This window comes from Ambystoma mexicanum, chromosome 1q (genome assembly GCF_040938575.1).
Source record: "Ambystoma mexicanum isolate Mex_15411 chromosome 1q, UKY_AmexF1_1, whole genome shotgun sequence".
In the NCBI taxonomy this organism is placed as follows: Eukaryota; Metazoa; Chordata; class Amphibia; order Caudata; family Ambystomatidae; genus Ambystoma; species Ambystoma mexicanum.
This window is the reverse complement of record NC_090922.1, coordinates 456,206,618-456,219,374: the sequence shown is the minus strand read 5'-3', so window position 1 is coordinate 456,219,374 and position 12,757 is coordinate 456,206,618. Positions and strand designations below refer to the sequence as shown.

The 12,757-nt window shown below is 42.0% G+C and overlaps 1 protein-coding gene across 1 annotated transcript; it reads left to right on the top strand.

Annotated features, from left to right (window-relative positions):
• Positions 1-5: 5 nt before the first annotated feature.
• LOC138528618 (histone-lysine N-methyltransferase SMYD3-like) lies at positions 6-3,429 on the top strand. Its single transcript, XM_069640424.1, has one exon. The coding sequence runs from the start codon at positions 255-257 to the stop codon at positions 1,569-1,571; it is 1,317 nt and encodes a 438-aa protein (XP_069496525.1). The 5' UTR covers positions 6-254; the 3' UTR covers positions 1,572-3,429.
• Positions 3,430-12,757: the final 9,328 nt, after the last annotated feature.

Sequence of the window (12,757 nt, the reverse complement as noted above, 5' to 3'; positions counted from 1 at the left end):
CGAAGACGGACTGCTGCTGCAGCCCCTCCCTATGGACCAAGCTCCAACACTGGGAGCAATTGAAACGATGCAGTGAGGAATCCCTAGGGCTTGTTTGTGGGTTTGCTAACTTTTCTGCGTTTGTGCCTGCAGAAGTGATTTACCAATAAACCTGAACAACCACTTGTCTGCAGCTGCGCACCTGGTGTGAATCCTCAATGTAAGGCGGTATATTTTGGCACCAACCTGCAAAGGAAAATATAATCTGCCCGCCCATGGCGAATTGCAAATTTGGAAAGTTCCAGAGCCCGAACAAGGGGAATGGGCTCAGGGCTACTGTACACCTGCTTGCAGGAGATCTCCTCTACAGAGCAACGCCGTACGTATACACCGTATGCAAAAGTGGTGGGCGCCAGGCATGCGACTTCTGCCTTGAATTGCCAGAACGCCTACTGCGATGCTCCGGCTGTAAATTTGTCAAATATTGTGGCTTACGGTGCCAGAGAGAAGCATGGCCAGACCACCGGAGAGAATGCAAGTGTCTGAAAAGCATTCAACCCGAAAGGCCTTTAGAAACTGTCCGGCTTGTCGCTAGGGCTATTTTCAAGCTACTTAAGAAATCACATTGTCCTTCAGAAGAGCTCTACTCTATATCTGAACTACAGGCTAACATTACAGAACTCAACGATGAAATGAGAGAAGGCTTCAGCCAACTCGTTGTAATGTTACAGCTGTATCTGAAAGCGGAAATTCCAAGTCCTTTACACCTCTCTGCTGACGTTAACTTTTTTGAACTATTTGCAAAAGTGGCCTGCAATACCTTCTCCATCTGTAACGCAGAAATGCAGGATCTTGGTGCGGGCCTCTATCCCAGTATGTCGCTTTTGAACCACGACTGTGACCCGAACTGTGTCATTGTTTTTGAGGGAAAACATCTCCTCCTCCGTGCAGCCAGAGAGATCCAAGCAGGAGAAGAGCTCACTACAAGCTACACTAACGGTATGATGCCCAGCACAGAGCGTCAAAGCCAGTTAAAGCGCCAGTACTCCTTTGAATGCAAGTGTTATCGGTGTGAGACACATGACAAAGATCATTTGATGGAGTCTGGAGACAAACGAGCACTAGCAGAAACAAAAAAGGCACAATCTAAAGCCCTGGAATTGCAGCTTAAAGGGGAGTGGGAACAGAGCCTTGCTGTGTGTCGGGCAATTTTGAATTATAATGTGGACCGCCTACCAGACTTAAACGTTTATCAGGTGGCAATTCTTGACTGTGCCATGGATGCCTGTATTTATTGTGGTCTGTTTGAGGAGGCTACTCTGTATGGCAGCAGAACTCTGGAAGCATACAGATTGTATAAACCGAGAAGGTGTCCCGTCAAGGCTATCCAGATGATGAAAGTGGGTAAACTGCAATACCTTCACGACAAGCTGCCTGAAGCACTACAGACCATGAAAGAGGCTTATGACATTCTGGTGGTAACCCATGGAAAAGATCACAGACTAACACTGGAATTGATAGAAATGCTTGAGAACTGTGAGGTCAGCAACATTGCCGAATTATTAGATTTAAATATCCATCATGCAAGTTAAGACAAGCAGATCACTGTGAAACAAAAGACTACCTGAGCTAGGGCAGTACTTTGTATCCTTTTATTTAGATTAATAGCTTGTGCCAACGTGTGTTAAAGCAACAAAATCCATATTTCATTTTGAACAAATAGTCGGTTTGTGCTTTGTTAAATGCACCTGCTGGATGGAGTACAACCAAAAGAATATCAGAACTTAGGCAAAACCTTTAAGTAAAAATCCATGCTACTGGAATGACTTAAAATCTGAATGGTTGCCAGTCCATTCGTAGGAATACTTTCTGCTGGGATTTGGACATGCTAGTACAGTAAAAGAAAATATGCTATGTAACCAGCTATAACAAATGCATTCTGCAGGTCTTTCAACAACCTAGAATTTGACAGACGAGTTTCTTAGACACTGCTACAAAATCAAAAGCACAATACTTAAAAAGTGGTAGAATTACATTGTGTGACTAAACACAAATGCTGCTACCAGAATAAAAATGGGAGCGGTCCAGTCCTGGTTTTAGAACAGAAAATCTATAGGATTTGGTTCAGCTCAAATCAACGTACTGGAACAGAGGGGAATATGAATCTGATGTAGAGAGCATAGTGAGGATACCAGCCATGATGCCAGAACCAATAAAGATGCAGAATAGATGCCAAACTGCATCACCAGAGTTCTTTAACAGACTACCAATGATGCCAGAGCAGGTTTTTGTGTTGGTTCTAGTGAATCTATGATAATATTGAATTACATGTCCTTGAAATGTCAAATTATAAATATGTAACATTGAATGTCATTTTACAAAAAAAAAGTGCCTTTGGACGTTTGAGTGAAAGACCCCCACACCAGAGGCGCAACGTGGCAGAGCTCAAAATAAATCTTTTCCCGAGGGTAGGACTTCTGCCCTCTCATCTCCAAATTGGTGTACATACATACATACGCCCAAAACAAGAAGACCTTTACATCCTAATGGCTCTCCGTGTGTTTAACAGCAAAAACATTTTCATTTTCATGGAAAACCTACAAATGCCATATTTTTGTCATTTCTATTATTTGCAAGAACCTACTGTTCCTTTTTCAGCTGCCTACTTAGTAGAAGTGAGAGAATATCCCTTCCAGGTTCCTACTCCACTCTCGATTTTCATTGCTTTCTTATTTGTATTATAAACTGTACTTGGTCCGTATGGTAAAATTCAGAAGTGCAGGATATCTGCAATCAACCATTCTGTAAAATGTACGCCCAACTATTCCAAAGACCCTTTTAAGAATCCGGTGGGAGCCCAGGCCATATATTCAATGTATTCTGATTGTCCAATACCAAAAAGGCTTCTGAAAAATGTAAAAGCCGTCATAAATTGTAAAACAATTTAAGGTAAACTATAGTTAAAGAAACTAGTTTGCAATCATGTATTTGCTGATAATGTTATTGTTAGTATTTTAGCTTTTGCCAGTACCAATCACACATCCGCAACAGAACTTTATGATGCTTCTAAATTCTATTCTCATGTACTTGCAGTGATGCTTATTTTTTTTAAATGAGGGATTGTTTTCAATATGTGACTTGGTCTTTTTTCCACAAAGTCAAGCATAAAACAGTACCCGTTTCATTACTCTACTGTTTGTCCCTGTGCTGCTTCTGTTTCATTGATATTTCGGCTTCGATATCATTTTCCTTCTGGCTGTTAATTTTTTCCAGACATACTTCAGAGATTGTGCTTTCTGAAAGACAAATTGGTAACTTATGTTAAGTTATGTTGGACTTCTTAGAATACAAGGTGATTCGTTTTTCCAAATTCTATAATGGCATACTACATCGTTTGTACCTTTTTGAGTCCTAAAAGGATACACTGAATAAAATCGCAAGGCTGGTTGACTGCTGCCTTCTCTTTTTCTGTGTGTTGATAGTTACAATGTTTCTTGTCACTTTGCTGTTTTCCGAGAAGTACATTTTTTGTTTAGGCTGAGGTCATTGTTGACTTGGGCTAATGGCCTCTTTACAGGTATAGTGGTATTAGTAAACACAGTGGTATTTGAAAAACTATTTTTAGAACGAAACTTAGTACATTTTCAGATCCACATGAGCTATTTACAGCAATGGGTAAACAGGAAGTACTGAATCTGGTAAATATAGGTTATTTACCCCATGCAGTACTTTCTATGCATACAGCGATAATCCGATCCCAACCTGTTAGTAGGTGGTATTCTAGAAATAGGAGGTATTTCAAATATCACTTATTTTACCATTAGCACCATCTCTGCAATGGGACCATACATCTTTCATTATGTTGATGCTCTTTTTAATTTAATTCTGTAAAATGTATGTTAAAAGTTGATTTATTCTATTGTATGTTAAAACTGCATGCCTCCTATATACAACTTTTTTATTTGAAGTGTACAGATCTGTTAAAATACCATTTTATTACATTTCGCGCAATGCGTGCTGTTATACGCACTTGTATATTGTAGGGCAACTTATTTGCTTGCCAGTATTCCAAAGTTTCTGTGCATAACTTGAAAACTAATAATGCAACATGGTTATCTAAGATTAAAAAGTTCTCTAAAAAATAAACGAGCATTGGCAATTCCAATAGTTTTTGCATTTGTAGTTTATTGCATTTTACATTTAGCATGGAGGGAAAGTGTGAGGAATGACAGCACAGGGAAGAACGGATAGGCTGGGGGGGAATGAAGGGCAGTGCCAGAGGGTGAGGGAAGGAATAAGAAATAAATGGCAACACGAGAGAAAATAAAAACAAAAAAATCCAATTCATGAAAGCTAGGCTAGACCAGCAACAGTGGCAGTTCAAATGGGAGGGAGGAGACACCGCGCAAGGGTCTGGGGGAGGGAGGAGAGCCACCACGCAAGGCTGGGTGAGGTGACGGAGCCACCGCACAAGGTTGGGGGAGGAGCCCACGCAAGGGGACAGAGCGACCGCACAAGGGGGGAGTGACCTGTGTCCTCAAAAGAAGTCTGACATTTCTTCATAGTCATAGATGAACACATTCTGATACCGTTTGCGGCACGTTTTATGCAATTGCACAAAGCAGTAGGACAAAGGGCATTACTACCCATTTCAAATTGCATCCCAAATTCAGAAACTGGATGTGCTTTGAAATGTGCATACATCATGTTTTGATCACGAGCAGGGGAATGCACAATGCATAACCAGGTCATTCATAACCCCATGATGCTGTTTTTAATTTCTATCCCTCCAACAGAGATGGAAATGCTTGAACAACATAGAGTGAGAGCACAAACGTTTTTTCCAACAATGAAAACATTAGGCAGAAATGAAAACCCTGGAACCTGAGCGTTGCAAGCATTTTATTATTTGATAGGTGCAGTTTGTGAGGGGAGAGAAATGTGAGGCGGAAAACGCTGTTAACATTTTTCAAAAGATGCCATTTTATTAACTTAGAAGGTTGGATAAAAGCCTCACTATCCCTACCCTGATGAGGATATCCCTGCCTACAATAAACTAAAGGAGACGCTAACGAAAGGTTTCTGACCCTCACACTTCTACATATGTAAGGTGTTTCTCCCTGTGTTTATGAAAGAGGGGGTGAGCAGCAACCTGTAGGAGTCCGGAGCATGGGATACTTGTACCTTACCACACACATGTGAGAACGGAAACCCAGGGGGGGAAGGGAGATTGAAGGCCCCTAAAAGATGGCTTATGGCAGACCTTGGTGTGTGTCGGAGCCCACAGTAATTCGTGAGTACCTGGTTAAATACGCAGTCATTGCCTTATTTCGTTTGACAAGCTTAACAGCCTTTTTTAAATAAAACCAGACAAGGTAAAACCAGCTCCTTATTGTTAACTCAACACATAAATCAGTCCATTATCCCTGTGGGCACTTGTAATACATAAGGCAAATAAACATCTATGTATCCTCTAGTTGGTTCCCTTGGGCGAGTTCCGTCACAGTTGGTAAATAAATAATTAAATGACATCCATGGCGGTCACCTGGAACAAGTTCCTTTACAGTTGGTAAATAATTAATTAAATAACATCCATAGCGTCCCCTGGGAAGAGTTTCTTCATCATTGCCTTAGAGCATGTGAGTAAGAGCCTCCTTTCTGTTTGAGAGTGACCAGAGGCAACACCTGCGCCCCTGAATTAATTGTTGCTGCTTTCTACTACCAGGCACTTTGGCCCATGTACTACGACCATCCAAAACAGACTGCTAAGCATGGTTTCCGTAACCACCACTAACTCCTGGTAAGATGGCGTATGCGTCCTGTCACTAATGGAACATACTGTGCCCCAAGCCGAAAATTCCTAGGCACTACCATGTGCAGTACATTGTGAGCTGCCCCCTATCAGGCCAACTTAGTAAACCCAGGGCTGGGCACCTCCGGCCTCCCGTTTTGTTCTTTTTTTCGTAATTCGCCCCTCAGTGTCACCCAGCGCTCCCTTCCCAACGTGGGGAACTGACCACACAGACAATGCGCCCCCTTGGTTCTGTCAGAACTTGAACTGTGAGGGGACATTGCCCAGCAAGCCTTCCCATCAGCGGGACAAGGCTCAGGAGGTTTGGGCCCTTTTTTCTGGGAGCAACCACACTAACCAAACCCCCCGGGGCCAACAGGGCCTCGTGCGAACACTTGTGGCAGGATTGAGAGGGGGGGGGGGGCACTAACGCAGGGTCTGAGACTGCTCTCTCCCACTCTTGCACTTGGTGTCGGGTGGCTGTATACCAACTCACGTAACCCGGGGGGGAGGTGTTATGGCATTCTTTACCTGCTTGGGGGGGGGGGGGTTAACCTCTGTTATATTTCTCTGAGGCGAATCCACCACCATACGCCTGTCTCCGGTAAACAGGCTAATCAGAGCGCGCCAACATTGCGCCAGCCTGCCTGTCTGTGAATGCGATCTAGTGGAAATGCAGCACCCGGGTGGTATAAAAACTTGCTCCTCTCAAAAAGACTTTTCCCTTCCTACCTGGCTGCCTTGAACCAGCAGTGGAAGGAACTCGCTAGGCTCTCTCTCACCATAAGGCGCCAGCACGGAAAAGGGAAAAAGACCTGGGCTCGGTCCCTCGGAGCAGTGCTGGTACTGAGGCAGCACCAGCTAGCTTAAATCTCACAGGTCTATGACCAAACGCCTCTCCCTCGACCCTGGGGATTCCCTGTAGGCTCTCTCTTCACGCTCTCTCCCTGGATTATTCCCACAGGGAATCTTCCAACACCCCCTCCCCTCACCGCTGCAGGGGAGCTCTAGTCTCTGCTGAGGTAGAATCACCTCACAAACAACAGCGCTCCCCCTGCAGGTGGAGCATACCATCTCCCTCAGCGCGTCCCTCGCGCAGCGATTCCCTAAACAAACGCAAGGTTTGCCAGCCAAACTTTCTTAACCTGAAATACATACAGCCTCTGGTTACACGGCCAACCCAAATAAACTTGGGTTTACACAAACAACAATTCATTAAAGTAATACATGGCAAATCAACATGAACATATATAACAGACCCACAATCCAATAACTGTTTCTCCTTCCAACCTGGGGGAATTCCCCTTCCCCAGATTCAAGCAGGATTCTATTCAACAGAATAAGGAAATCCTGTCTTATAACGTTCTAACTCAGTTCTTTTGGTTCAACTTAACAAAAGTTCTAATATAGTTCTGCTTGTTCCAACGTGAACTCAACCAACAGTTCTAAAGTATTCCACAAGGTTTTTCTCTTTTCACTTTTGACAAGAGAGCTTGAAGCAACTTCTTCTCCTAAACCAAGAATGGTTTCTTGTTTCGTTAGAATCAACAAAAGAAATGTCTTTGTTAAGATTATTCTACAACAGTTCACGAAAAACACCTGTTTCATCAATGTTGGATAATTCTGCAGCAGTTCATACAACACTTGCTTCAGTGGTATATGTTTTTGTTAGGATGATTCTGTACAATTCACATAACCATATTAGTGGTTCTGCCTCTTCTTCTTTACGATACTTCAACTTCCGCCTGGTCTACTCACCTGCCAAGCTTATTGCTACAAAGTTCTCTGCTCTGGTGTACTCTTCTGCCAGAACAGAACAAAAAGGCTACACTGTCCTCTGACCTGGTGTACCCTCCTGCAAGGCCAGAACTGTTAACTGCAAGTACTTCTGTGGTAAAGGTAAGTTTCCAACAAATTATACACGTCTCTTTCTTTCACGACATCAAATTTAGGAATCTTCTCATGGAAAATAAGAACCACACTAGTGCTGTTTATTTTATTACACACTTGTGATTGCTCCATGCAATGCCGATTATGCTCCACTCCCTCAGAATACTTGATACTAGAAAGGCAGCCTTCCCACCGCTCTTGTTTCCCCTTTTTTTCAACAAACCATTGTGAACAATCTTCATTTATCACATTTGTTCTTCTTTGTCTTAAGCAATATTGTTCATAGTCATTCGGGTGTTTTATTACTCTGTCTCTAAATTGCTGGTAGAAAGGAGCTTGCTTAAGAACCACTTTCTCTTGGCTTGGATAATGGGGTTTATTGTTCGTTTTCTTTAATATCACTCCCTCTTGGCTTTGGCAATGATAGTTCGGGTTAACTTGTTCAAGTCTTGCCCCCCTTTTATATTTATTCTTCACTTGATCATTGTAACAATAACCATAACCTTTCCTTATGGTCACAATGTTTCTGCTTTGTTCATTCAGCTCCTTAATATCAGTTCGGTATTAGGCTAGCGTTTGCATGCTCTGCCCCTTTGATACTTGGCGAACAAGCATTTTAGCGAGTCTTTTCTCTCTCTGAAGAACCAGTCTATCACAGCACTGCTTCCCACTGTACGGCCTCTGCAGATCAGAGCTCCTGCTCTGATGACCCGCCTCCACATCCACACTGATCGTGGTCTGGCGTCTCCTGCATTCAACAACGGCCGCTCACAGCTCTCACTACTATTCCGTCTCTAACTGCTTCGAATGGTCCACAGCTTGAAGGGCATTTAAATACCTTCTAGTACCTCTCAGGTGTGGGTCATTAACAAGAATTCACTGTATACTGCGGTTTTATGCCTCTGTTTATCTCTTCTTCGTCACCTGGAGTCCACAATGTTCAAATGACTTCTTTTCATGACAATATCATTATTAACTTTATTTCTATCCTTATTTAACTTCTTAAAGGAGTTTTATAAGGATATAATGAAGGGTTTTGTTTTACAGAGGTATTAAAGATTTTCGAATCTCCGTGGTTAATGTTTAGAGTTTCCTTTTTAATTCGGTGTAAGTCATAGGAGCTTTCATCACTGGGAAAGTTTGTGACCTCAAAAGAGGCTTTCTTCTTCCCAAGACATAAGCGTTTAGAATGGTTCTTATCCACATTTATATAATTAGTTTGGGAAGTTAACAGTTCTATCTGACAGAAAGCCATTATATATTTCGGTATCGCTGACCTCTCTTCCCTTGGGGTAGATAAATACTGCATCTCATCCAATGGAGTCCTCTGGTTCCCGCTGGACCTTTCTCTCATCGCTTGACACTGGTTTCAGGGTCAGGATCAGGAAGCGTCTGCCTTTCCCTGGCCAACTGGGAGGAGACTTTAGGTAGGCTATTTATGAGGACTCTGCAGGGTCCATCACGAGTACCACTGACAACACACAGAGGTCCTCATAAGAAATGATTTCTTATGAGGACCTCTGCATGTGGTCAGCGATACTGCACCTCTCCAAAAATAATGCTTGTATTGTAACCATACTCAGAAAGGGAAACCTAACTATCTTATCAAGCCAAGAAAGTAGCCCAAATATAGCCCAACTAGCTCTGACTCTGAAAAGACAGATCACTATGTGGCCCCAGCTTTTAAATTAATACATGTGATATGCTACTGTACTCCTGATTGGGAAAAATAAGCTAAGCAATAGTTGGATTACAGGCGTTGGCTAAGATAAATAGACTAACAGAACAGCAAATTATTGTGTCTCTTATCTCACCAGCAAAGGAATAGTTATTTAAGAGATGAACCGGCCTGTTACAGTCATTTTGGTATTTAAGCGTAGAGAGGTTTAGCCTTTTTTTTATACTATCTGTTTTAAGGTATTGATGTTTATAGGATAATGTAATGACTTTGTGGGATTGGTTTTAAAATGTATTGTTATTAATGTATTGCTTAAAATGTACAAGTGTAGAATGTATTGTTTTAAAATGTACAAGTGTAAAAGATCGACATGTAAAAGATCGACAATGTTCTTCCAGATGCACTTAATACAAAAAAAGAACATTGTTGGATTACATTGGCGTAAGAAAACAAGAAACAACATTTAGTGTGTTGGGGGATTATGCCAGAGCATTTCAAGTTGTCACGCCAACTGGAAAGTTGCCTTTCTGACCCCTTTTACTCTCTGTAGCAATGGTATTAAGTTACTCCCATAAGTAAACAATACACTTGGCCATCACTTATTTTAATGTCTCAAGCTTGTTGCAGGAGAAATACTGGCTTTCCAAAGAAGTCGTGTAATGAGGCTCGGACACATACTTGTTACTGCCATTACTTGATTTCTACAAGTACCTTAAAGCTCTTCACAATCACCCTCCAACTCTTTCTCCTATCGCACCCTCAGCACATGCATTCCACACCCCAAGCTCTTCATTTTAAGCTGTACAATTCTGCACCTTTCTATTGTGTACAAAAAGTGATATCCATGTTTCCCTCTCTTACTTATTGATATAACCTTTAAAATATGCCAGTGTCTTCCTTACGTTTTCCTCTATGTTACTCAGGACCTCATTGGTATTATCACCCTCATGTCATGCATATACTGCCTGTCCCTCTTATTCGTGGAGCATGTTTGTAAGGTCTGTGATTCCACACCATGTCATGCCAAGTCTTTGATGTTTGATAAAAGCTGTGACATCTCCATTGGGTCAGACAATGTTTTCATTCGACTGTCTTAACGTGTATTATTTATTTTGCCTAACCCAATCTCCTTTTTCTATGAACACTCCCTTTTTTTCTTCTCCCCTGCAAAGTAGGTTTTTGTTATACTGTTGTCATTATGTCATACTGTTGTCATTATTGTTCTTTTATATTTTCTAGATTAAGGGGGCACCAGAGACAGTAACAGTCCTCCCCACATCCAGCTCCTCTGCCACAGCCCTGTTTATTTATTACATTGCAGAAATAAATTAATCGGGTCCACAGACCCGACAAACATTGTCCAAATAAATAAATAAATAAACCAGGCCATGGCTGAGGCCTGTAACTGCCTCTGGTGCCCCTATCCAGGGGGCACCAGAGGCAGTAACAGTCCTGCACACCTCCGGCTCCTCTGCCATGGCATGGATTATTTATTTATTTGGATAATGCATGTCGGGTCCGTGGATTCGATTAATTTATTTATGCAATGTTGCCGCTACCAACATTGCGGAAAAATACATTAATTTCCTGCCAGCATTGTGATGGCAGGGCTGGTATTAGCTGCAGGGGGAACTGAAGTGTTCTTATTGTTGTGCTTATGAAGAAATAAGCGCAACAATAACGGACTAATTAACAGATAAGTAGACAAAACCCCAAGAAAAAGAAAAAAAGCCGTTTGCAATGCAATCAATTCAACATTTGGCCACAAGGTGGCAATAGTGAATTTAGGTCATTAAATACAACTCTTTCATAGGGCTGCCAGGATAGCTCGCTGGCAATGTTTCTGAATATGAATTAATGAATCACCCCAGTAATAGATTTATATTAATGGGGTCTATATATCACCCCTAATTATCATCTACCTGTCTGTTAACCTTCTTAATTTCATAGACGTGATAATTTGAAGATTAGTTATTCCACTCATTGGCTTTGCTATACGTTGTTGCAGTGTGTTCAAATGGATTTTCAGAATCAAACCTTTGGATGGATTCTGGGAGGGCACCCTTTTATAGTGGCCAGGGAAAACACTGATGTCTAGCCAAATCCAAACAAGGCAGGGTAGAAGAGCAGTATGGCTTAGTCTCAGGGGGTGTGGGGGTGGTCTAGTGTTACAATGAGACACACACCACTCCAATAATTCAAGTTAGACGGAAGATGTACAAAAATATACAATGATATATATTAGGCTGTTAAATACACTCCTAACCAATGAAAACCCCAGGTAATTATTGTCACACAGCTACTACTTATATACACAAATACATACATTGACTGGGGTTCCTGATAACAGAACACAAACGCCATACCTTTTAAATCGGCTAGGAAATTGTAAGCCATCTTAAAAGCAACAAGCGAACAATTAGCAATTTAGGACCTGTTGGAGACAGGTAAGTACATTGTAAGAAAATTGAACACCCATAAACCTAATTTCATGTCCCTAGTTCTAAATAAGTCCTGCCCTGCTAGAAAATGGCACGTGGTGCCCAAAAGACACTAGTTCCACAAGATTCACTTTGCAGCGAGTCAGTGGGGTTTATCACTGTGTTATTCACGAACAAGAGTTGCCAAAGCCAACGGTAGAAGCAGGTATTTTTCCAAAAACAGAAACACATGGTAAGTAAAGTTCTTACAGGTTCCTGTCTCAATCCCACCACTCTAGGGAAGCATATGGGAGGATCCTTGACCATACTACCACTGATCTTAGCCAGGCATGGGAGGGGGTAGGGTTAGGACTTTACACCCATGCAACCCTATGGCAGGAGTGGTGGTAGGATTAAGTATGCAAACTCACCCCACCTTTCTCAGATTTCTTCAGCTACCAATTTAGAGATTCCTGGATCCACTGTGCTCACTTACGTGTAGGCTTTTTCTGGTCAAGGGAGGTGCAAGGGCCAAGGGTGCAGATGACATTTTCGGACCCCACATCCGGCCACACAAGCAGACCCTCACTTGACCTGGGGAACCAGGAGCTTTGCCCACGAAATGGTTTTCCAAATTAGGCAATTGCATGCCTGGGAGGGCAGAAAGGAGGTCTGGGCACAAAATGGCCAAAGGACGAGCAAAAATCTTGTGGGACCTCCATTTTGTAAGTATATGGTACTCTGAATGGCATTATGCAGTAAAATGCAAAAGTGCAAAAGGCAAAAACGGTATAAAAATGTCCACTTTCAACAGTCCATCTTGAACACATTATGTCTGCAACAGTAAACTTGTAAAAGAAAAAAATAATAGGGACACAAAGTATTCCCAAAGAACTGCACAATAAGGTAATTGCGTGCAGTTTAAAAATAAGAATTCCACTATGGAATAAAGTCTCTCCTGTTACTAATAGTCTTAGGGACTGATCTGTCTTCCCATAA

What these genes read in the sequence shown, in the direction of transcription:
- LOC138528618 (XM_069640424.1), top strand. Translation starts at nt 255, where the DNA reads ATGGCGAATTGCAAATTTGGAAAGTTCCAGAGCCCGAACAAGGGGAAT.